The following is a 25,563-nucleotide window of genomic DNA, read 5'->3' as shown; positions in this document are numbered from 1 at the left end:
CTTGTTCCAATGTTGAGGAAGTCCAAGATACAGTGGCAGAGGAATGCGCACTGTTCCCTGAACTTGGTAACCAGTTAGGAGGGGAAGATGGTGTTGAACGCCGAGCTGCAATCTATAAACAACAGCCTGACATATGTGGGGGGTTTTCCACGTGCTCCAGTGCAGTGTGGAGAGCCAGTAAGATCGCATCCTCGGTTTGCTTGGTCTGGCAGTAGGCAAATTGTAGTGGGTACAGGGTCTTATTGAGGGAGGAGTCAATATGCGCCACTATCAAAACAGTTCATCACCACGGATGTTGGTGCCACCGGTCGACAGTCATTGAGGCATGTCACCTTATTCTTCTTGGTCACCGGTATTATTGATGCCTTTTTACACCTCAGTAAAATTTGAAGTTCAACCTCTGAACTATATTTCAATCCAAACCCACCAATCTGGCTTGCTGCTCAGGGACAATTTATTCATGGACAATACACACCAGCACAGCCAGCTGCATTACATCCCCTGAATAACTGACCAGATTGCAGACCTCACTTAAAACCATTTTATACAGAAATCAAATGGTATGCATTTACTTCTCCAGAATCCCTCATTCATTCCTGTCTTAATCCATTTTGCTATCTAGCATGCCTTTTTGGCTATCTGACATTTAACATAGTAAGCTGTTTACGTTTTTGATAATCCAACGTGTCATCACAAGAATAACTATTTGGCTTCTTTTTTTCCTTCATTAAAGAAACAATCCATTTATGTTCTGAAACTTCACACTGACACAAACATTTTATAAGGCCAGTTAATTAAAAAAATGCAGTTGGCCATAATCAAAGGTACCTCTATCCACTTCCCATGCCTTCATAATGCACCCTAGAGCTAGGGTCCAACGAGAAGGCCAAAGGGCAACTGCTGGAGGCAACGGACAGAGTTTGTGGTGATATTGTGTCATGGTTCCGGCAAAGACAACCACGAAAAGCCTTAGAGCAGCTGGGTGAGCTAGTCAATTTACATGCAGCCTATGGCAGCTGCAGGGAGCGACGGTGGAAGGAGATGGCAGCATTGCATTGGACCAGGCCGACCCCTTCTTCATCACTGCCAAGACACCACGTTTTAAAGTGAGATTATCAGCATTGCATGTTTCTTTAGGCCGTGGAGGATCCACTGCACTGATGATTTGATAGTATGATTTGATGGGTCTCAGGCAGAACAAACAGTGCACATGACAATAAAGAAAGCACTGAAGAGTAGAAATCAATAACTTAATCCCCTTAAGTTACGAAAGTCATGTCAAATGTGAATTTCAATATTGGGATTGATACAAATTATAATAAACAGTGAATTTAGACAAATTTGCATTCTAAAACCAAAAACAAATTAAATGCACTCAATATGAAGAAAATACTGTGCAGTTTGTGCAAGAATACTATGTTTTCCTTGCATGCAAAATCAATTCTCTGATTAAAGAGGGAATAAAAATTATTATTTTTCTGCTTGGTTACTTGAAACCAAAAGGAAAACAGTCATATTTTGTGATACTGTATTTACACTTTGCAATCTACTTCTTTGAGACCTTTCCATGTTTCAGGACACCACGCTGCATTTTTTATGGTCAACAAGTGCAGCCACTGCAGTGATGTGAAAATCAGTATGCACATGGATTGGTTCCATATAAAATGATGAAATAATGATTGATGATCTGTTCAGTGCAAAAAGTTCCCATTTTTCAATAGCGCCAGGGGATTTTCACACCATTTAAGAGATAGCAGAGACTTGATTTGATGTCTCAGTGAAACCTCGTCCTTCTGACAATGCAAAATGTCCCCAAAAGCTCTCTGTGGTACAAGCCCAACGCTTTGTAGTCAGGTTTTTGGGCAAGAATTTGGAAGCCCACAGTCATCGGGCTGGCCTGATACATACTCAAACCAAACTGTTCATTCAATGAGGATTATTGACCCTGTAATGTAATTTGAGAGAACGACACTGTGTACGGTTAGAATTGCAGCCGGAATTATATGTATAGATCCGCTGTTGTGGAGAACATAAATTAAAATATCAAATAACCTTAACACTGATCTGTGAGAAGACTGAAATCTTTATTTACTCACAGTTTTCTGTAGAGGGCAGTAACAGCAGTTTAAAATTTATGGAGTAGGTATTTTTCAAAGATCTAAGAATTGCTTCTATTTACTTAACAATATTAACATACAGTGAACAATAAGCACCTCAAAATAATTGCAAGACAGCCTAATTGTGGGATTCAAGTGATACAGTAAATCATTATAACACATTATTATGGTAAAGTGAAATGCAGGATTAAGTTACGATATTTTATTAAGAACCAGTAGTCATGAGCTGCTATTTATTCCAGCCTTTCAATACACATGGGTGCTGCGCTGAGGGATGATGTACTCTGACATCCTTGCTTCAGCAGAAGAGCCAGCTTATTATAACTCACTGATGAGAGCTTGGTATCAAAACAACAGTCTCTCCCTCTGTGTCAGCAAAACGAAGGAGCTGGTCAGTGACTTCAGGGAGCAGGGTTGAATACACGCCCCTGCTTCCTACATCAATGGTGCTGAAGTGGAGATGGTCGAGAGCTTCAAGTTACCTTGGTCAAAGGATCACCAACAATCTGACCTGGACCACACACACACAGACGAAACGGCCAAGAAAGCACCATACCACCTATACTTCCTCAGAAGGCTAAATAAATTTGGCATGTCCCCAATGACTTATACCAATTTCTTCAGAAGCACTGTAGAAAGCATTCTATCTGGATGCATTACAGCTTGTTATGGCAACTGCTCTGCCCAAAACCACAAGTAACTGCAGAGAATTATGAATGCAGCCCAGTCAATCGGGTAAGCAGAGCTTCCCTCCCATCGACTAAATCTGAACTTCACGCTGTCTCTGGAAAGCAGCCACACAATCAATGTCCACTCACACCCCAGTCATTCTTTCTTCTCTCCTATGTGTCTATAAGATCCCCTCTCATCCTTCTAAATTCAGTGCAAGCCCAGTCACTCCATTCTTTCATTATGACAGTCCCGCCATCCCGGGAATTAACCTTGTGAACCTACGCTGCACTCCCTCAATGGCAAGAACGTCCTTCCTCAAATTAGGAGACCAACACTGCACACAATACTCCAAGTGTGGTCTCACCTGGGCTCTGTACAACTGCAGAAGAACCTCTTTGCTCCTATAATCAACTCTTCTCATTGTGAAGGCCAACATGCCATTAGCTTTCTTCACTGCCTGCTGTACCTGCATGCCATGCATCTGCCCACTCACCCAACCTGTCCAAGTCACCTTGCATCCTCATAGCATCCTCTTCACAGTTCACACTGCCACCCAGCTTTGTGTCATCTGCAAATTTGCTAATGTTACTTTTAATTCCTTCATCTAAATCATTAATACATATTGTTAATAGCTGCAGTGCCAGCACCGAGCCTTGCGGCACCCCACTAGTCACTGCCTGCCATTCAGAAAAGGACCCATAAATCCCTACTCTTTGTTTCCTGTCTGCCAACCAAATTTCTATCCCTGTTAATACCCTACCCCCAATACCATGTGCTCTAATTTTGCCCACTAATCTCCTGTGTGGGACCTTATCAAAGGCTTTCTGAAAGTCCAGGTACACTACATCCACTGGCTCTCCCTTGTCCATTTTACTTGTTACATCCTCAAAAAATTCCAGAAGATTTTTCACGCATGATTTCCCTTTCGTAAATCCATGCTGACTTGGACCGATCCTGTTACTGCTATCCAAATGCATCACTATTCCATCTTTAATAATAGACTCCAGCATCTTCCCTACCACTGATGTCAGGCTAAACGGTCTATAATTCTCTGCTTTCTCTCTCCCTCCTTTCTTGAAAAGTGGGATAACATTAGCTACCCTCCAATCCACAGGAACTGATCCAGTACATCCAGATCTCGGTACATTTGACAATAATAAACCAATACCAAATGCAAACTCAGTGTGACCAAAATTTTGTCCAATTCCCTCCACAGAACTGTCTGACCTGCTGCGTTCCTCCAGCACTTTGTTTTGACAATAATAAACCAACCCCAAAAGCAATAAGTTGTTACTACTATCATAAATGATCTATCTGTACCTAGGAAATTACTGAGGACAAACTGACTGCCATACTTTCTACATAACAGTCACACTAGTTCAGTTGAAAAAGAATTGGACACATCAGTCCCCATAGTACTCAATACAATTTATTTCAGTGTATCAACCTATTCCTTCAGTCATCTAGCCTCCACAACTCCCTGAGGTTGAGAATTCCAGTGATTTACCACCCATTGCAAGAAATTGCCCTCAGTTGTAAATGATAAAACCATCACATTGTAACATCAGTGAATAAAATTAGGTTTTACAACCTTCTGAGTTTCCTGACCAACATTACCAATATAAGCAGATTACTCCAGATGGATTGATTTATTGTACTTGCATTTTAATTCCAGTTATCAAACTCAAATATCTAGATCAACTCTCCAGTAACTTAAGCATGATGCCCAACTGTCCAAGTGTCATGATATTGTTCGTGATCTATTGTGAAATTCTGTAGTCAGTCGTTTGTTTAAATAAAATCACCAAATCTGAAGCTGAAGATAAACAAAGATTCAGCAAGACGAGAAAATAAAAAAGTAATGTTTTACACCTTTTATTCAAAGTTACATTGCGCACCCAGGTAAGTAATCATGAGCAATGTAATTTGAGAGAACAGTAAAATAAAACAAAATGACTGTTTTCTATCGAGGTACATAAGAGACCAAATGCCCCTTGCTGTTCAATACAGTGGTAGCTGCCGCCAACATTTTGCAGATTTTTGAGTAGAGGCTTGCTCTAACCTGGCATATGATCCAATATGGCATCCTAAGGTAGGGTTCTCTGAAGCTGCAAACAATACCAATAAAATGGAACTTTCAACCAGTTATAAACCAGGAAGTTTGAACCAGGAATCATAAATGAAATTTAAAATCATAGACAGCAAAGCAAATGAGGATTGAGAAAGAAATATGAGATTAATATGAAAGTGATGTTTTTTTAAATCTGTTGGTATCAACCCTGAGTATAACATTAATGTCTCAGGGACAGAAAGTTGTTTGACAGCATTAGCGACCGATCATTCAGTGAAATTTTATACATCTGCTCTATATTTAATTCCTGTCATGTCTAATGGATAACTATAATACATTCAAAACCTTGCACAGATTTCAATGCTGGATCCGTCAGGAAGAAATCATTACAGAGCAACAAGAAAAGAAAACTGACATTTAACCACACATTTAACCACACATTGGTGTACTTTGGAAATTGCTGTTGAAGTCAGTGTATTACTGTTGTTAGGCTGTTGTGACCACCAGGGGGGCGCCGCACGATGGCTGCCTCGCCTACAGTCTGTCTGTCCTTTTCAAACTCCTTTTGTTATTTTTGGTAAGTTTTAAAAGCTTGTGTAAATGTTCTCTGGTTTGTTTTATGTGGGGGGTGGGGGAGGGGGTCGGGGGAAACTTTTTTTCAATCTCTTACCTTGCCGGAGATGCGATTGTTTTCCGGATCGTATCTCTGGTCACTCTGCGACCTAACATCACGGAGCTGGAGGTCTTGCCTGGGACTGACCTTGAGTCCCCGCGGGGGCGTGGACTTATCATCTGAGTCCGCGATCCATTGCCTGGGATCGACACTCCAATGTAGCCTGCAGACTTTAACATCAGGAGCTCGCAGTCTCGGGTTGAGGCCGGTCGGGAGCTCCAAAAGCTGCATCAGGTTCGACTGGTCCCGACCCGGGGTAGATCGCCCGGCGCAGGGGAGCCGAGATCCCCCCTCCCCGATGAACGAGCTTGATCGCCCCGACGAGGAACGCTCGCCACCGGCTACGGGAGTCAAGATCATCCCATCAACGGAAGGTTAGAGCCCCCCCGACCGCCGGAGAACAATGAAGGGAGAGATTGAACTTTTTTTCACCTTCTATCACAGTGAGGAATGTGGAGGAGTCACTGTGGTGGATGTTCATGTTAAAATGCATTTTGTATGTTCTGTTGCTTTTTATTGGTATGACTGTATGGCAAATGAAATTCCTCGTATGTTACAAAACATACTTGGCTAATAAAGTTTTATTGTGATTGTGATAGCCCTGGTGCAAAATGTGAGTCAAATGGGGCAAAATTTTTACTTGGTATTAAATACTCAGGAGATGGACTTCTTTTGGATTATATTTACTACATTTAAATCTTTTTATTGTTTGTTACCAAATCTGAGCTAACATATTCTGCAATTATAGGTACTGGAAAATAGAATTTACATGTTTCTGCTGCAAAACTTTTAATGCAATTATACAGAATACCTAAATGCAAAACAAGGTCACAACAATTACAGATATTTAAAATCTCTGCAATAATAAATACCACTCAGTAAATTTCATTTTGTTCCCAATCAACCAACATTATGACACCTATACGGGCGGCACGGTGGCGCAGCGGTAGAGTCGCTGCCTTACAGCGAATGTAGCGCCGGAGACTCAGGTTCGATCCTGACTTCGGGTGCTGTCTGTACGGCGTTTGTACGTTCTCCCCGTGACCTGCGTGGGGTTTCTGAGATCTTCGGTTTCCTCCCACACTCCAAAGACGTACAGGTATGTAGGTTAATTGGCTGGGCAAATGTAAAAATTGTCCCTAGTGTGTGTAGGATAGTGTTAATGTGCGGGGATCACTGGGCGGCGCAGACCCGGTGGGCCAAAGGGCCTGTTTCCGTGCTGTATCTCTAAAAAAAATCTAAAACCTTTCCACTTCACTCTAGGCCTGTTCACCAAAATCGTTCCTACATTTCTTCAACCTACCCATTTGATTGAGACAAGGTAAGGCAAGAAACGGCTAGAGCAGAGCATTCGGCCGCTTGCACTTGCAACTCTATTCAACAAGGTCATGGCTGATCTCTTACCAAAGCTCTACATTCCTATACCAGTCAAATATCCACCTGCCTTGAGTATACTCCAAACCTTCTTAGGGCAGAACATTTCAAAGATTCACCACCCTTTGTGTAAAGAAGTTTGTCTCATTTCCATCCTGAATGGCTGTTTCCCTATTTTAAGCTTGAAACCATTGGTTCTAGACTGCCGAGAAACATTACCCCTGCACTACAGTCAAGAAGAATTCAATATGTTCTAATGAGATCATCCGTCATTCTCTCTGAACAGACAGGTCCTATAATCTACTTCCACAAATGAAGATCAATTTGGTGAACCTTCATTGCATTTAAGACTGCACCTGCAAACAATATTCCAGGTGTACTCTCCCTTGGACTCTATGTAATTTCAGTTAGAAGTCATTACTCTTCTACTTGGATCCTGTTTCAATAAAGCCTGAGATAAAAAGCCTGAGAGCATTTGCTCTCCAAATTGCTTGCTGTACCTGCATGTTATTTTTTACTGACAGCCAGGTGAGACCAATATCAATTAATCTCTCACCATTTAAAACAAAAACACTCCTTTCCTTTTTTTAATAAAGTGGATGACCGCACATGTATTAACATTGCACACATCTGCTATGAGCTCACCCTGTCACTTCGTTTGTCAATATCTCCTGAAGCATCTCTGCACCTCCCCACAATTCACACCATTATATATCAGCGGCAACCTTGTTCCATGTGGTCCCTTCATCCACATTATGTCATCAGTTGGAGTCGCAGCACTAAACCCTGTGTATCCCCGTGTAGTTTAGTTTAGAAATACAGCGCGAAACAGGCACTTCAGCCTACCGAGGCCGCACCGACCAGCAATCCCCGCTCACTTCCACTAATCGTACACACACTGGGGAAAATGTGCAATTATACCAAGCCGATTAGCCTATAAACCTGTACGTCTTTGGAGTGTGGAAGGAAACCAGAGATCCCGGAGAAAACCCACGCAGGTCATGGAGAGAACGCACAAACTCCTTTAAAGAAAGCCCCCTTAGTCAGGATCCAACCCAGGTCTCTGGCACTGTAAGGCAGAAATTCTACCCCTGTGCCACCATGCCGCCCATCTGTAATGATATTCGCGCAATCCAAAAAAGACCCATTTATTCACGTTATTCTCTGTACCATCTACTCATATCACCCATTCATTGAAAATACTCGTTACATCTTAGTTCGAGTCCTTCTGCATTTTCACTTCTCATTCTTCAGTCTATTCAAACACAATGAGTCGGATAAGCGTGGAAGCTTCAGCTCTCCAGTCATTTTGCTGTACTACCATCAGAAGCAAAAGAGCAGATCCATAAAAACAAATTAAATCACAAACAAATCATCTTGTACGTTTCCTGATGAATATAAAAACATCCCAAGCTTTCAATTCTATTTATTCTTCCTTTTATAAATTGAAACTTAATATATCTGTTAACCACAGTAGATTAACATCTTTTGGAAAGCAGTGATATTTTAACTTCACATGAATTCATTCTGCTGTATAAGCAGATCATTAATTACATACTCATACAGAATGGATAAGTAAGATCAGTGTTGTGAAAGTTATTCACAGTAAACTCCAGCAATAGACAATAGACAATAGGCGCAGGAGTAGGCCATTTGGCCCTTCGAGCCAGCACTACCATTCAATGTGATCATGGCTGATCACTCTCAATATCCAAAACAGCAACGTCATAATGGACAGATTTCAACCCTCGAAATATAACATTACTTGAGTATTCTCAATTGTAAATGGGCTTCATTACCTCACATATTACCCACATATCAAAAATGTCACACTTTTCCAATTAGGAAATAACAGATTCCCAGTATCAAAGGGACACAAACACCACCTTCAGAAATAAGTCCAGCTAAAAATGAAAATCAAAACAATACAGCAGAAGCAGGAAATATGAAATAAAGCCAGAAAATGCTGGAAACACGCCGCAGGTCAGACAGCATCTGTGGAAAGAGAAATAGTTCTAATGTTTCGGGTCAGACAGTTTGTCAGAACTAACAAAGGGTGTTTGACTTGATTTCTATATCAGGCAAACGGTATAGAAGTGTGAAACGCACACCACCAGATATGGGGACAGTTTCTTCAGAGCTGTTATCAGACAAATGAATCATCCTACCACAACCAGAGAGCCTCTTGATGACCCTCACACCATCCTTGATCAGACTTTGATGTCTTTACCTTGCACTAAACCTTATTCTCTTATGATGTACCTATGCACTGTAAATAGATTGATTGCAATCATGTATTGTCTTTCTGCTGACTGGTTAGCACGCAACAAAAACTTTTCACTGTACCTCGGTTCACGTGACAATAAACTAAACTGAACTGAACTTGATTTGTTCATTCTGTTTCTGTTTCCTCAGACGCTGCCTGACCTGCTGTGTTTTTTCAACATTTATTTGTGTGTACATTCATACTTAGATATTTCAGCACCATAACCAGTACATTTCTGCACTATATTCTAAAACACATTTCATCTACTCTCAGTCACTGTGGGATTAATAGATGAAAAAGAATGAAAAATAAAACACATGGCACCTTATGATTTCAAGCACAATACAAATCACTGCTAGGGAAATACACAAAATGCTGGAGCATTGTTTCCACAAATCACTACTAATACACATCATCCGTCTGCAACTCCACAACAAAAGTAAACATCAAATTTCAAGTACATTATGAACACTTTTGCTCAATATGTTTACCCACACTACCAAATAAAAAGCAGATGCCAAATACGTCTTCATTTTGAATTTTAATGCACGACAAAATAATACTAGCTTTAGGGGGTCGTTGTAGAGTTATTAACGTCAAGCTTCCAGTGTATGTTTTCCACTCTCCTGCTGTTCCTGCCTTTTGTTAGCCTGCCACATCCCAGTGTTCAAACGCGGTCATAGTGTTGGTTGGGATAAATGGTCGCTATTTAATTTTAAGCTGCCTATCTTTTAAATTACATCGATGCATAATCAAGATGATATCAGCGTTTACTGTCAGTACATTTCCTTTAGCAAACAGATTCAAACAATAGTAATTTGATCCCAATAAAATGAAGGGGGAAACTAGGATAAAACTTTTCTTTCCGCCCTTCCATTAAAAGAATTGAATCGGACACGTCACCATTTGTAAACAAACCACCTTGTGGAGAGTAACGACACGGTGGATTTTTAAATTTTGTTTGACGCTCAAACGTCACCCTTTAATCTGAGTGTTGCTGGAACCAGTGTCGAAATCCACAGGCGCGACACACCCACTCCATGCAAAATGCGAAACGCGAAACCCACGTTGTGCAACTTTCATTCGAATTACACACGAAATAAACTGAGATCTGCAGCCAGCCAGCACTTGGAAGGCAGCGCCGTGCACGTACAAACAATCAGAGACTGTACCAAGCCACTCAATGCATCAGGAACCTTGCATTTACTCACTTAATGTAATGTCTCGCCCCTTCGAAGGTATATCCTTCTTCCCAGCCGGTGGGGAGATCTGTCCGGAAGAGAGGAAGCCTTAGCAACTCAAACAATGAACAGCCCGTTCCCTCGCCACGGTTCAGTCTGACTCGGGCGCGGAACTTGCAGTAAGGTCATTATGAATGGCTGGACACACGCTGTGTTCCTGTACCCTGCCGAGCGCAAAGACACTTGGCAACATAACCCGCGCCCATAGCTCGGTGCAGCACAACAAAGTGGAAAACAATTCGACAAGCAGTTCATACAGAAGAGGCGCACACATGCATGCACACTCAAACACACCGCGACCTGGTGCTGCGGCGGGGTACGCAATCCACACCCACACTCCGGGGGCTTGGGATTCACATCTCACTCCCACCCCTACCCTGAGGATTGGTATCCGCAAACAATATCCTAATCCCACCACGACACCACCCACCCCTCCTCCCCAGAGCTCCCTGATCAAGATCCGCAGCGCATCCACACCCCAGGGTCCCTGATCAGGACCCGGACACGAACTCCCACCCGAGCGCGATCAGGATCTTGAGTCCCACTCTCATCTACGGATTCCCGATCAGGTCCCAAAGTGCCACCAAGTGTCTTTAATCAGGTCCCATAGTACGACCGAATGGTCCCTGATCAGCTCCCATAGTCCCAGTCAAGGGTCACTAATCAGGTCCCATAAGTGTCACCAAAAGTCCCAGATCAGGACCCAAGAGTCCACTTCTCTCCCAAAGGTGTCTGATCAGGACACACAGTCTCACCCGAGGGTGGTCAGGATCTGGGACCCAATCCCCACCATAGGGTGGTCAGAACTCAGAGACCCACTTCCACCCAAGGGAGCCTGAACAAGATGCTGTCCCATTCCCACCCTAAGCTGCCTGATCACGATGCGGAGTCCCACCCACCCATCGGTGCCTGATCATGTGCCCCCCCCCCCCACCCATGGGTGCCTGATCATGTGCTTCCCCCCCCCCCCCCCCCCCAAGCCCCACGTACTGCACCCCCATCCGTCCGCCCGGGTCTGCCCCTTACCAGGCGTCTTGCGGTGCCCACTGATGACGGCCTCTCCCGTGGCTGGGTGTATCCATGTTGTTCGCTCCGCTTCCTCACTGGAGATGGGGTGGGGGTGGGACGGAGGAGGGATGGGAGTGGGGGTGGTGATGGGATGGGGTGGGGTGGGGATTGAGTTGAGGTGGAGATGGGTGTGGGGATGTGGGTGTGGGTGGGGGCGGGATGTGGGTGTGGGTGGGGGCGGGATGTGGGTGTGGGTGGGGGCGGGATGGATGTGGGGATGGGGATGGGATGGAGGTGAGGGTGGGGATGGAGGTGGGATGGGATGGGGTGGTGTGGAGATGGGGATTGAGTTGAGGTGGAGACGGGTGTGGGGATGGGTGTGGGGATGGAGGTGAGGGTGGGGGTGGGGGATGGGATGGAGGTGAGGGTGGGGGATGGGATGGAGGTGAGGGTGGGGGTGGGGATGGGGATGGAGGTGGGATGTGGGCGGGGATAGGGGCGGGGTGGGGATGGAGGTGGGATGGAGGTGAGAGTGGGGGTGGGATGGAGGTGAGAGTGGGGGTGGGATGGAGGTGAGAGTGGGGGTGGGATGGAGGTGAGAGTGGGGGTGGGATGGAGGTGAGAGTGGGGGTGGGATGGAGGTGAGAGTGGGATGAGAGTGGGGGTGGGATGGGGGTGAGGACGGGGGTGGGGGTAGAGGTGGGAATGGGGGTGGGGGGGATGGGGGTGGGAAAACATGACATACAGTAGGTCAGTGGAGGGGTGCAGAGACCACCACATAAATCCACCCCTGCTATACACACCTCCTCCCTTCAAGTCTCCCCTCCGTCCTTCCCTTCCGCAGCCCCTCACTCCACCTCCCTTCCCTCTCTTCTCCCCCTTCTCCGAGACTCCCCACCCTCCTCACCCACTCCTTGATCCCCTCATCTTACCATCTCCCCTCCTCACTTCTCCTCTAACCCCCGCTGTCCCCCTCTGCTCTCCCCCTCCCCTCTGCTCTCCCCCTCCTCTCTGCTCTCCCCCTCCTCTCTCCCCCTCCTCTCTGCTCTCCCTCTGTCCTCCCCCTACCCTCCTCCTCCCCACCTCTCCCCTCACACTCACTCGATGAAGAAGACGCGTCCGTCCTGGGTAACACCGTGCGCCCAGGAGCCGGGGAGCCGGAGCCACTCGGACTTGACGTCCGCCATGTCTGGAGCCGGCGGTGGGGGGGGGAACTGGTCCCTGCGCGCTCCCGACGCGACCGCAGACTCCTCCCCTCCCGCGCGCCCGCGCGGCCCCGCACAGGTAGCGACGGTTGAGCGCGCGCCGGGCTCGGCTCGGCTCGCCGCCGGTGAGTTGCCGGGGCAACCATGGGACCGCGGACATGCGCGTCCCTCCCTCTGGTAACACCCCCCAATTGTTATCCCCCTGTTGTCTCACCGCATTGTCATTGCCTCCCCACCATTGAATTCCCCCGCTTCTCCCCCCCCTCATCTCCCCCCCTCGTCTCCCCCGTCCCCCCCGCCCCCCATCTCCCCCCGTCCCCTGTCTCCCCCCTCCCCCCCGTCTCCCCCTCCCCCCCCGTCTCCCCCACCCGCATCTCCCCCATGTCTCCCCCCCCCCCCCCATCTCCCCCCCTCCCCGGTCTCCCCCCCCCCCCCCGGTCTCCCCCCCCCCCCCGTCTCTCCCCCCCCCCGGTTCTCCCCGTCTCCCCCCCCCCGTCTCCCCCCCCCCCCCGTCTCTCCCCCCCCCCCGTCTCTCCACCCCCCGTCTCTCCCCCCCCCCGTCTCTCCCCCCCCCCGTCTCTCCCCCCCCCCCGTCTCTCCCCCCCCCCCGTCTCTCCCCCCCCCCCGTCTCTCCCCTCCCCCATGTCTCCCCCCCCCATCTCCCCCCACCCGTCTCACCCCCGTCTCTCCCGCCGTCTCCCCCCCCCCCCCCCCCCGTCTCTCCCCCCCTTCTCTCCCCCCCTTCTCTCCCCCCCCCCCCGTCTCTCCCCCCCCCCCCCCCGTCTCTCCCCCCCCCCCCCCCCCCCCCCCCCCGTCTCTCCCCCACGTCTCTCCTCCCTGTTGTCTCCCCCATTGCATTCCCCCATCTCCCCCATTGCATTCCCCCATCTCCCCCCATTGTCTTCTCCCCCTTTGTTTTTGCCCCATTGTCTACCCTCCCCACACTATCTCTTCCCCTTTGTCTGCCCCCCCCACTGTCCCCCACTTGTCTCTACCCCCCTCCCCCCCCACTGTCTCCTCCACCTCAACTATCTCCCCAGTTGTCTCCCCACCCTGTCTCCCTACTGCCTACCTCATCATCTCTCCCAACCCCCCCACCCAATACCTCTCTGGACATGGGATGCCCCCCCTCGAACAACCCCCATCCACTTGCTTCCAGTTCAGTATGAGATGCTCATGGCTGTGGTAACCCCCCCTCCCCTCCCCACCCCACCCCATCCACGTGCCCCCAGTTCAGGGTTGGATGCTCACCCTTTGATAACCCCTATGCACTTTGTTCCTAGCTCTGGTTTTCGGTAGCCCCTACCTCTCTGACCTCAGTTTTTGACTGAGCAGCCTGCGTAGGTAATCCCTGGACATCGTACCATCGTACCATCAGCTCTGGGTAAGACCACAGCTTGTAGATAAACCCTGCGCACAGCACCCTCAAGTCTGGGTAGGACAACCTCCCTGGTTAGCTGCCGGTGTGTTAACCCTGGGCATTGTACCACAGGTTATCACCATCTACAGGTTACACACTCTAGTAGGTTACCCCTATCTACAGTGCCCCCAATTCTGGGCAGAAACCCTTCCTTTCGTAACATCCACCCACTGTGTCCTCAGCTCTGGGCACGACAACCTACTTCACGTTATGCCCACACATTGTACCATCAGCTCTGGGTAAGACCACTCCTTGTAGTTAATCCTTCCCCACATTGTCCCCACCTCTAGATATAACTCTCGCTTTGGTAGCCCCCACCCAGTGTGTCTATAGCTCCAGGTAGAAACTTCCTTATTGGTAACCCCAGTTCTAGGTATGATCACCTTCTTTTGGTAACCCCAATCCACTGTGCTCCTAGCCATGGGCAAGACCCATGTAAATAATCTCCTGTAAATAATCCCCAAAACATTGTACCATCAGCTCTGTGTAAGACTACCCCTTATAGATAACCCTTACACACTGTGCAGCCATTTATTGGCAGGGTAACCTCTCTTTGATAATCCCCAGCCACAGTGCCTCCATCTCCAAATGGGGTACCCTCCCTCTTGTACCCTCCCTCCACCCAATGAGCCCCTTGCTCTATGGACCCCTACCCATCTCTGGCAAAACAGCTTCCTGTAGGTAATGCCACACATTGTACCATCAGCTCTAGGTAAGAGCAACTCTTGTGCGTATCCCTCCCCACCTGGTTCTCAGTAGAAACCCTCCATTTGGTAACTCCTACCCACTCATCTCTGGCCAGGACAGTCTCCCATGGGTAATCCCTTGGCATTGTGCCATCAGCTCTGGGTATAACCACCTCTTGTAGCTAACCCCTACACACTGTAATCCCAGGTCTGAGTAGAATGATAACCCCTGCCTACTGTACCCCATCTCTGGATACCCTATATCTTATGATCTTGTCAAAGGTTATGGGGAGAAGGCAAGAGAATGGAGTTAAGGGAAAAATAAATCAGCCATGATTGAATGGCAGAGCAGACTTGATGGGCCTAATTCTGCTCCTATGTCTTGTGGATAGAACATTAGGGTTAGGGTAGCCATTAGCCATAGGTAATCCCGACACAGTCTCATTAACGATGTGTAAGACCTAACCTCTGCCCTCAGTTCTGGGCAGGGATGCCCTCCTTGTGCCTCCCATCTCTGGCCTGAATACCCTCGCTTTGGTAACCCCTACTAACTGTGCTCATAGCTCAGGGTGAGAGGCCCTCCCTCTGGTAACCCCGACCCCCTGTGCTCCCATCTCTGGACAGGACAGGACAGACTCCCCATGGTAATCTAGGCAGATTGTACCATCACCTCTCAATAGGGAGACTGACGGTAAGTGCCCCTAACTCTGGGTGGGAGAACCTCTTGAGTAACTCCTCCCCCCTCTGCCTCCAGCTCTAAGCGGGACAACCATCTAATGGTAACCTCTGCCCACAGTGCTCCCAACACTGGGGAAGACAATCTCCTGAGTGTAACTCCTATCTACTGTGCGACCTTATGCAGATCAACACTTATCATTAACTCCTAGCCAGTTTGGCAGGCATCCAGTTTTTCTTGGCAGGCGTAATCAATGTAGACTTGTTACCAGCTTTGTTCTTGTTTGGGATGAGCGCTTCCTGAAGGCAATTGTTATCTACTACATCGTCACTTTTTAACCAGTGTCTCCAGTGGTTTAATCCAATCCAATATTCATTTACGTTTGAGGTTAACATTGATTCAATGTTCACCCATCTTTGTGCACGCTCACGTTATGGGCTATTTCTACCAATTTCGGAAGGAATGTGCACACATTTTTGGGGTCAAGCATGAGAAATCCTAGAGCACACTTGATATACAATCAACCCTTGTGTATCCATTTGGACATTAATTCATGAAGGGTGCTTACATGCAGACACAAATGCCCACATTTATGCAAGAGACACGGTAACATGCTACCAATGGATGATATTTTCCAGGTGAAGGATTCCCCAGCAAAAAAAATTGCCTCAGTACCACTATTGGCGGCACAGTGACACAGCTGGTAGAGCTGCTGTCTCACAGCACCAAAGACCCAGGTTCGATCCTGACTTCGGATGCAGCCTCTGTGGAATTTGCACGTTCTCCCTGTGACCGCAGGGGTTTCCTCCGGGTGCTCCGGTTTCCTCCCAGATCCTGAAGACATGCGGGTTTGTAGGTTAATTGGCCCTCTGTAAATTGCTCCAAGTGTGTAGAGAATGGATGTGAAAGTGGAATAATGTAGAACTAGTATGAACGGGTGATCGATGATAGGCATGGACCTAGTGGGCCAAAGGGCCTGATTTCATGATGTATCTTTCAATCAAAGTCGAGCAAAAACCCTACCTGTTCCCAATGAGTAATGTATATCCTCTGTACACCACAGTGGTGATCCCTACTGTGAAATAATTCACAGATGCCAACGGCTGTACACAATCTTGAAAGATTGTGATGTTTTTCCAAAAGGTATATTTTATCATGTCAGCATTCAGGTAGGGGAGATTCCTTTAACTTTCTAAACCCACGGAAAATGTATCGCAGAAGACACGGGTATCTGTGGCAGCAGCTTTTATTTTCCATGGGTTTTGGAAGGGAATAAAATGCATAAAATAGTGTCTTGAATGAAAAAAAGCATTTTGCATGGTGTACACGATCAATATACAAAATGAAGACCATTTGTCAATATATAAACGTGACGGAGTGTAAAATAAAGGGAATTGTGACCAGTCATATTTGTTAGTGGCAATGCAACCATATTTGCAGAAATAAAAATGTTTCCATGACTGCTGTTTGGTGTAAGCATGTCCATCACACTGCAAAAACTGGACAGCTCTGGTACAAGGTTTCTTAACTTGCAAACAAGCCAGCCTCAGATCCAGCCAAGATAACCATACGTCCTGGAATCCTAACTATCCAGTATGTTATCTAGTGTCAGCTATGGCCCAATTGGTAACACTCTCCAAATTCCAAAGGTTGAATGTTCAGGTATCAATCCAGAAGCTGACATTCCAGTGCAGTGCTTGGGAAATGCCCCACTATCAGAGATGCTTTCCTAAAGAACAAAGTGTTAGAATTCAAGAAAAAGCAGGAATACCCTGAAGAGTCTGAAGAAAGGTCTCGACCCAAAGCATCACCTATCCATGTTCTCCAGAGATGCTGCCTGAGCTGCTGAGTTACTCCAGCACTTTGTGTCCTTTTGTGTATTAACCGCCACCTGCAGTTCGTTGTTTCTACTAAGAAGCAATAGCCACTCGGATCTCTATGCCTGTCCCACCATGTCCCGTCTGGCCCATAAGCCAATTGGCCCATATCCCTCTCAACCTTTCCTATCCATGTACCTGTTCATGTATCATGTGCCACCAATCTATTAAGATTATGGCCAATGTTTTACCTTAGCACCACAATCCTGCTCGAATCCCACATTATTTGATATCCAAAAAAAGATGCAGCATATGGAGCCTGCAGCTCTCTTGGATAGAGAATTGCACAAATTCTCTTTTCTCTGGGTAAAGAAATTCCGTCCTAAAACCCTTATTTTGAGACTGACCACTTGCTCCAGACTTGCCAGCCAGAGGAACATCAACCCAGCATTTACGCTGTCGAGCTCAGTAGGAATTTCAGAAGTCTCAATGAGACCCCTCATTCTAATAAAGTCAGTAGGGTACAGTGCAACCCAATTTGCTCTCTTCTTCAGGAGACAGTAGACGAATCTTACTCTTCTCTCAGGACTTTTGTCAACTTGAGCTGGTCTTTTTGCACACTTCCCGCTGTGTGTTTTTAACTTTTTCTTGCTCTACTTTCCCTTTCAATGCATTGATTCTCCTTTGCTGAATTCTTATATTTTTCCAATCCTATTTTCTTTGGCAACATAAGAAATCTTTTCAGAAGATAGATACAATGTGCTGGAGTAACTCAGCAGGTCAGGCAACATCTCTGGAGAGAAAGGATGGGTGACGTTTCGGGTCTGACCGATGTCCAGGACATCTCACATGCCCTTTGTCTCTTTATTGTCTTTCAGTTTCCAGGCCCCTATTCCCGTATCCTTACTATGGACCTTCATTTTATTTCTTAAAAAACATCACCCCTCTTTTCTCTCCAGATATGCTGCCTGACCCGCTGAGTTACTCCAGCATTTTGTGTCTATCTTCGGTGTAAACCAGCTTCTGCAGTTCCTTTCTACATATAAGAAATCTTTTCCTTTGATCTAATACTATCCTTAACCTCTTGGATAGCCAAAGCTAGGCTGCTTTACGTGTTTCATATATACTATGGTATGTGTAAACTCGAATGATTCTTTTTAAGAGTTATCCATTTTTGGTTTTCTTTCATAGTATCCTGATCGACCATCGATGAATCGTGCTTCATGCCTTCACTGTTTGCGTTATTCAGGTTTTGCCTCAAGTGTCAGATTGAAGCAAATCATTTAGAATCTATATACTAAAACTCGTTTGTTTGTTTGTTCCTGAACTATAGCCAAAATGGTGCACGATAGCGCGACAATTTTAGGCCCACCTTACTCACTATCGTCCACTTTGGTGCTAATGGAAGAAGTTTCATTGAAATTGGTGTTATATTTTTTAAGTTATTCACATTTTAAAGTTGAAATCTATCTCCGAGGGAGGGGGGGCGGAGGGAGGGGGGATAAGGGGGGGTTGAGGATGATGGAGTAGAGGGGAAGGTGACGAGAGGGGGAGGGGAAGGGGGAGGGAGGGGGAGTGGAAGGAAGGGGGTGTGGAAGGAAGGGGGTGTGGAAGGAAGGGGTGGAGGGGGGGATTGAGGGGGAGACTGGGGGGAAGGGGAGGGGGAAGATGGGAGGGGGGAAGAGAGGGTGCTGCACCAATGCAGGAGAGGTTTGGGCCCAACGGGTCCACTTGGTCTAGTCTTTATTTAAAATTCTATTGTTGTTTGGAGTCTATGAATGGGAGAAAAAGATAAGGTAAAAGAGCATCTTTTGTAGTTACATTGGTAAAGCGTCATCATTATCCAATTTTCTATCTTGCTTTATGGGTATGCAATAAATTGAACTGCTAAATGTCTTCTGTGATGGATATAAAAGAATCCTTGGTAATGCTTCAAAGAAGCGTAGTGTTATTGCTGGTGCCTGGGATATTTAACTCTCAGTCATCATCGCTAACACATTACAAACAAATGGTCTCACCACTATGTCACTGCTTGTGGGAGCATGATCATCTTCCGCTGTACTGTCTTTGAGAATGACTTGTTTCCACTTAGTTCATTGGGTTTAGTTTAGTTTAGAGATACGGCCCACCGAGTCCATGTTAACCAGCGATCACCCATTCACTGTAGTTCTATCCTGCACACTAGGAACAATTTACAGAAGTCAATTAACCTACAAGCCTGCACATCATTGGAATGTGGGAGGAAACTGGAGCATCCGGAGAAAACCCACTCGGTGACGGGGAGAACCTACAAACTCCTTACAGACAGGACCCATAGTCAAGATCGAACCCTGGTTCTGAGGTGGCTGAATATTCCTTTGCAATAACCAAGGATTCTGTCAATGTGGAGCAGGTAGGCAGATGGGTTGTTTTATGCTGTATGCGCATCCTCCTACGTCCATCTGTTAAATCTATGATTGAAGCTGGGGTGATTTTTGTTCTGGAATGAAGACAACAAAGGTTTTCCATCTATCCAGTAGATTCCCCTTCACTCCAGCACAAAATCAGCTGGGAAATTAGCTTCAATTTTGTGGCAAGGGAGTCTGAGAAGACATACCCTTGTTTGGCTCTACTTAGTATTGGAATTGGCCTTTCGGTGGACCCACTGGGCAGGATCAAAGCTTGCATTTTATTATGTAGCAGGTGTAGAATGGAGATGGTTTTTTAAGAAGAGACAAATTTGATATATTATTGGAAATAAAAGATCTTTGAGGGTGAAAGGAGCCGGGACTACAGGGAGAGGTTGGGCAGACTTGGATTGTTTTCTCTAGAAAGCCAGAGGTTGCAGGGAGACTCGATAGAAGGATATAAAACTATGAGAGGGATAGTGAGGGTAGACAGTCAGAACCTCTTTTTCCCCAGGATGCAAAAATCAAATAATAGAGGGCATAGCTTTAAGGTGAAAGGGACAAAGTTTAAAGGAGATGTGCAGGGCAACTTTTTTACAGAGAGGATATTGAGTGCCTGGAACGCGCTGCCAGGCACTGAGGTGAATACGATGGTGGCATTTAAGTGACTTTTCGATAGGCACATGGACATGCAGGGAATGGAGGGATATGGATTATATGCAAGCAGATAAGCAATGGTCTTGGCATCATGTTTGGCAAAGACATTGTGGGCCAAAGGGCCTGTTTTTCTGCTGGACCATTATACAGGAATTGATGCAGGTCTCTCCATTTTCCTTGGATTTGTTGCACAGAGGACATTGCATCCATTGCACCCCTTGAGGGGAGGAATGTTTGAGGTCCCTGGATAGTGCGAGGGAACAAGGTAAACAATGAGGTGCTGCATCTTGGGAAAAATTCAGCGGCTGTCTGGAAGTGGGTTACCTGTGAGTCAAGACTGTGTGGCCAGGTTCAGCTCAAACTCCATCACCAAGTTTGCTGATGACACTGTGGTGGTGGGCTGGATCTCCGACAACGATGAGAAGGCCTACCGGAAGGAGGTGGCTGATCTGGCACTCTGGTGTCAGGACAATAGCCTCCTCTTGAATGTCACTAAAACTAAGGAGCTGATTGTGGACTTTAGAAGGGCTCAACATCCAAGGACGTACACGCCACTGGAGATAAATGGGTCTACTGTGGATAGGGTGAGCAGTTTTAAATACTTGGGAGTCCACATCACAGAGGATCTGACATGGGCAACGCACATTGCCGCACTGGTGGGTAAGGCAAAGCAGCGCCTTTACCACCTTAGACAGCTGAGGAAATTCAGAGTGTCTCTGAGGATCCTTCATTGCTTCTACTCTGGGGCTGTAGAGAGCATCCTGTCCGGCAACATCACAGTCTGGTTTGGGAACAGCTCTGCCCAGGACAGGATGGCCCTGCAGAGAGTAGTGCGTTCGGCAGAACGCACCATGGGAACTACACTCGCTCCCCCTGCAGGACCCATACATCAGGAGGTGCAAATCCAAAGCAAGCAAGATTATGAAGGACCCCTGCCACCCTAGCAACGGACTGTTCCAGATGCTACGGTCAGGCAAACGCCTCTGCTGTCACGCTGTGAAAACGGAGAGGATGAGACGGAGTTTCTTCCCACAGGCCAACAGGACTGTTAACTTTTATAACTCCAGGGACTAAATTTTGTCTTCTCTATATTAACTTTATTTATATGCTGTAACTGTAATTCTTTTTTGTGCACAATCCGCAGGCATTGCCACTTTCATTTCACTTCACATCGTGTATGTGACAAATAAACTTGACTTGACTTGACTTGAAGAGCCTTGCTCACCTGTTCCCAGGTAAGAGGGCAAGGTCATAAATTACTTCTCTGCTATGTTTTGGCATTTCAACAGAAATCTTGTCTGCTCCAAGAGGCCGTGTGGTTTATCTGTTGTTGAATGGCCTTTTCAAACTCTTCTCATGCTGGAATAGAGATGAGCTTGTGGCAGCCAGTGTGCTATGGGATGGATGCAAGGACACATACTTCGAGGACAAGATCTTGGCAAAGGAAATCCTTTGATATATTCCTTCCAGCAAACCCAGACTGCCCCTCTGTGTCCTTAATAAACTTGGCGATCATGATGCATGCAAATTGGTTGTCACGTTTCGTAAACTTCAAAAGTCAGCTATTGTCCGTAAAGTACTTCGTGACAATAAACAAAGACACAAAGGGCTGAAGTAACTCAGCGGGTCAGGCAGCATTTCTGGTGGACAAGGTGAGATGATGTTTTTCAGGCTAAAACTCTTTATCAGCCTCCAGTTTCTTGTCGCTTCCTAACACTTTAGTATAGAGGTCATGAAAAGCATTGTGAAAATGCAGGATTTCTTTAAATACTGTCTGGCACGTAGCTCCGAAAGTGAATTTCCTTTCTTGATACTCTATTATCAGTTGAAAAATTTGACTGGTTGAAAGCAATCTTGTCAGACAATGAACCCTGGAGTAATGCCACAGAAATCTCCTGGCACTATGAGGGAAAGATGATGAGGTATTCCAGAGATAAGTCCCACAGCCTCATTTAAATCACTTACGTAGAAAGCAAACTGTTTAGTTTGGAGTTTAGAAAAACAGCGTGGAAACAGGCTCTCCGGCCCACAGTGTCCATGCTGACCAATGATTACCCGTATCCTAATTCTATTCTACACGGGACAATTTGCAGAAGCCAATTAACCTACAAACCCGCACATCTTTGGAATGTGGGAGGAAACCGGAGCACCCGTAGAAAATCCACGCAGTCAGACAGAACATGCAAAGTCCACACAGACAGCACCCGTAGTCAGGATCAAACCCGGGTCTCTAAAGCTGTGAGGCAGCATCTCTACTGGTGTGCCACTGACAGCATGGTTTGGGAACATCTTTGTCTAAGACTGTGAGAAATTGCAGAGAGTTGTGGATGTAGTCTAGTTAATCACACAGACTAGGCTCCCCACTGTTGACTCCATCTACACTTCACACTGCCTTGGAAAAGCAGCCGACGTAATCAAGGACCTTTTGCACTCTGGTCATTCCTTCCCCTTGCTCCCACTAGCAAAAGCTTGAAAGCGCGCTCTATCAATCCATCTCTTGATCCACAATCACGTATTGGTTAAATTTACTGGTAAAATTGACGTATTTGTATTTATGGACCCTAAGATTCAAAGAAAGGACAGTTCTGATGCTGGATCCTATACTGTTTCTTTTTCTGCTGGTGCTGTCTGACCTGCTGATTCTTTTCAGCATTTTCTCTATTGAATAAAATAATGGTTAGGCTCAGGGGAATCTCCAAGTAAAGTTACCTGATCCAATGCACTTGAATCATAGAGGGTAAAGTGTGCAGGGAATTGCAACATTGCCTCAGCCAACAGCTCCTATTACATTACTGGCAGTGTAAGAACTGCACCTATACAAAACAGCATTGTAAGGAATAGAGAGCATGTTAATACTTGGAGCAGTGTACAGACTTGAATCTAACATGATCTCTTCTGATCATAATGAAAAACTAGAAAAATTCTAGAAAATTCTAGAAATACTAGAAAAATTCTTATTTGTTGTCAATTCCCCAATATTCAGAAAAATAACTCTTCTTATGGTCTAGTGTTTCACATTTCACTGAAACCATTATGAAAACCAAAAAGTAGTTTAGTTTAGAGATACAGCGCCGAAACAGTCCCTTCGGCCTCTCGGGCCCACTCCAATCATTAACATTATCCTACACACACTAGGGACAATTTTACATTATGCCAAGCCAATTAACCTACAAACGTACGTCTTTGGAGTGTGTGAGGAAACTAAACATCTCGGAGAAAACCCACGCAGTCATGTGGAGAATGTACAAACTCCGTATAAACAGCACCTGGAGTCGGGATCGAACCTGGGTCACTGACGTATGCGCTGTAAGCCAGCAGCAACTCTACCGCTGTGCCATCACGCCGCACTTCCTACAAAATACCAACGTACCCAAGTTAAAATGCGATGCTCCCACAGCTCTGTAACTTCACACTGGGGTACATCAACTTTTGTTAACTCCACTTCACGAAGTTCAATCAAAGGTGTAGCTGTGGACCCCTGTATAGGTTGAAGCTATTTTGTTTCTCTGTGGGGTATGTGGAACAGTCTTCATTTCAATTCTAATCAGCCTTTACCCTTGATGCGTTCTTTTGCAATTTGGTCCCCAAATGATTGAAAAAACAAAATGCTGGAGGAACTCAGCGGGTCAGGCAGCATCTGTGGAGGGAATGGACAGATAACATTTTGGGTCAGGACACTTCCTCAGACTCCAGTCTGTCCATTCCTTTCACAGATGCTGCCTGACCCACCATGTTCCTCCAGCACAATAGACAATAGACAATAGGTGCAGGAGGAGGCTATTCGGCCCTTCGAGCCAGCACCGCCATTCAATGTGATCATGGCTGATCATTCTCAATCAGTACCCCGTTCCTGCCTTCTCCTCATACCCCCTGACTCCGCTATCCTTAAGAGCTCTATCTAGCTCTCTCTTGAATGCATTCAGAGAATTAGCCTCCACTGCCTTCTGAGGCAGAGAATTCCACAGATTCACAACTCTCTGACTGAAAAAGTTTTTCTTCATCTCAGTTCTAAATGGCCTACCCCTTATTCTTAAACTGTGGCCCCTTGTTCTGGACTCCCCCAACATTGGGAACATGTTTCCTGCCTGTAACGTGTCCAACCCCTTAATAATCTTATACGTTTCGATAAGATCTCCTCTCATCCTTCTAAATTCCAGTGTATACAAGCCTAGTCGCTCCAGTCTTTCAACATATGATAGTCCCACCATTCCGGGAATTAACCTAGTAAACCTACGCTGCACGCCCTCAATAGCAAGAATATCCTTCCTCAAATTTGGAGACCAAAACTGCACACAGTACTCCAGGTGCGGTCTCACTAGGGCCCTGTACAACTGCAGAAGGACCTCTTTGCTCCTATACTCAACTCCTCTTGTTATGAAGGCCAACATTCCATTGGCTTTCTTCACTGCCTGCTGTACCTGCATGCTTCCTTTCAGTGACTGATGCACTAGGACACCCAGATCTCGTTGTACGTCCCCTGTTCCTAACTTGACACCATTCAGATAATACTCTGCCTTCCTATTCTTACCACCAAAGTGGATAATCTCACACTTATTATATATGTACTTATTATAAATGCACTTAGTATATGCTGCAAGATTCCAGCAGTCTAAAGTTCCTTGCGGTCTCAGGCTATTGAATAATGCTGCTTCATATCCAATAGTTTCAGCACCTTTGTTGCCAATTTCCCATCTTCATGTGGTCTTTCTCTGACTCCTTACTTTACCCTTTCAACTTCCCTATCATATCAGGGGATGGTGAGCCATAAATGTCCATTGCATGTCTACAGATTCCCTCAACTCTCCATTGACTACATGGCCTCCATCCCTGCTTCCGGTGCTGAAAGAAGTGTATAAGATCAAAAGGGGAATAGATAGGGTAAATGCTCAGGGTCTTTTACCCAGGGGAATCAAGAACCACGGATCTTAGGTTCACATCGCACAGTAAACCGGCACAGACCTACTGGAACTTTATACTGTTTTAAAACTCTTTCTAATTTTGTTTCACTGGGTTGTATAAATTTTTACTGATTAGCTAATTAATTTATTGCATTGTATTGAAGGCGCATTCCCAATCTTGTTGTACCCCTGTACAATGATAATAAAGATATATTGTATTGTATTGTAAGGTGAGGGGGGAAATAATTCATAGGAACCTGAGGGGCGACTTACACAAGGGTGGTGGGTGTATGGAACGCGCTGCCAGAGGAGGTAATTGATGCAGGTGCTACAAAAAGTTTAAGATACATTTATGTAAGGTACCCCATGTAAGGTACTTGGATAGGATAGGTTTA

At 46.1% G+C, this 25,563-nt stretch overlaps 1 protein-coding gene across 17 annotated transcripts in view; it reads right to left on the bottom strand.

Moving 5' to 3' along the window:
• The window catches only part of plekha5 (pleckstrin homology domain containing, family A member 5), a 243,235-nt gene extending 230,583 nt beyond the window's left edge, over positions 1 to 12,652 (bottom strand). For 16 of the 17 annotated variants that reach the window (XR_013548799.1, XR_013548800.1, XM_078419948.1 and 13 more), the window contains exons 1-3: positions 12,524 to 12,652; positions 11,441 to 11,517; positions 10,385 to 10,442 (exon numbers count right to left, since the gene is read on the bottom strand). Coding sequence is in view for 15 of the 17 variants with exons in the window: in XM_078419948.1 (XP_078276074.1) it covers positions 10,385 to 10,442; positions 11,441 to 11,517; positions 12,524 to 12,609 (221 nt within the window). In the remaining 2 variants the exon portion in view is untranslated. Of the gene's footprint in view, positions 1 to 6,252; positions 8,903 to 10,384; positions 10,443 to 11,440; positions 11,518 to 12,523 lie in introns of those variants that run through there. The other variant, XM_078419966.1, reaches the window with a different exon arrangement.
• Positions 12,653 to 25,563: the final 12,911 nt, after the last annotated feature.

This window comes from Rhinoraja longicauda, chromosome 23 (assembly GCF_053455715.1).
Source record: "Rhinoraja longicauda isolate Sanriku21f chromosome 23, sRhiLon1.1, whole genome shotgun sequence".
In the NCBI taxonomy this organism is placed as follows: Eukaryota; Metazoa; Chordata; class Chondrichthyes; order Rajiformes; family Arhynchobatidae; genus Rhinoraja; species Rhinoraja longicauda.
Note: the sequence above shows the minus strand (reverse complement) of the source record. Positions and strands in the feature narration are given on the sequence as shown.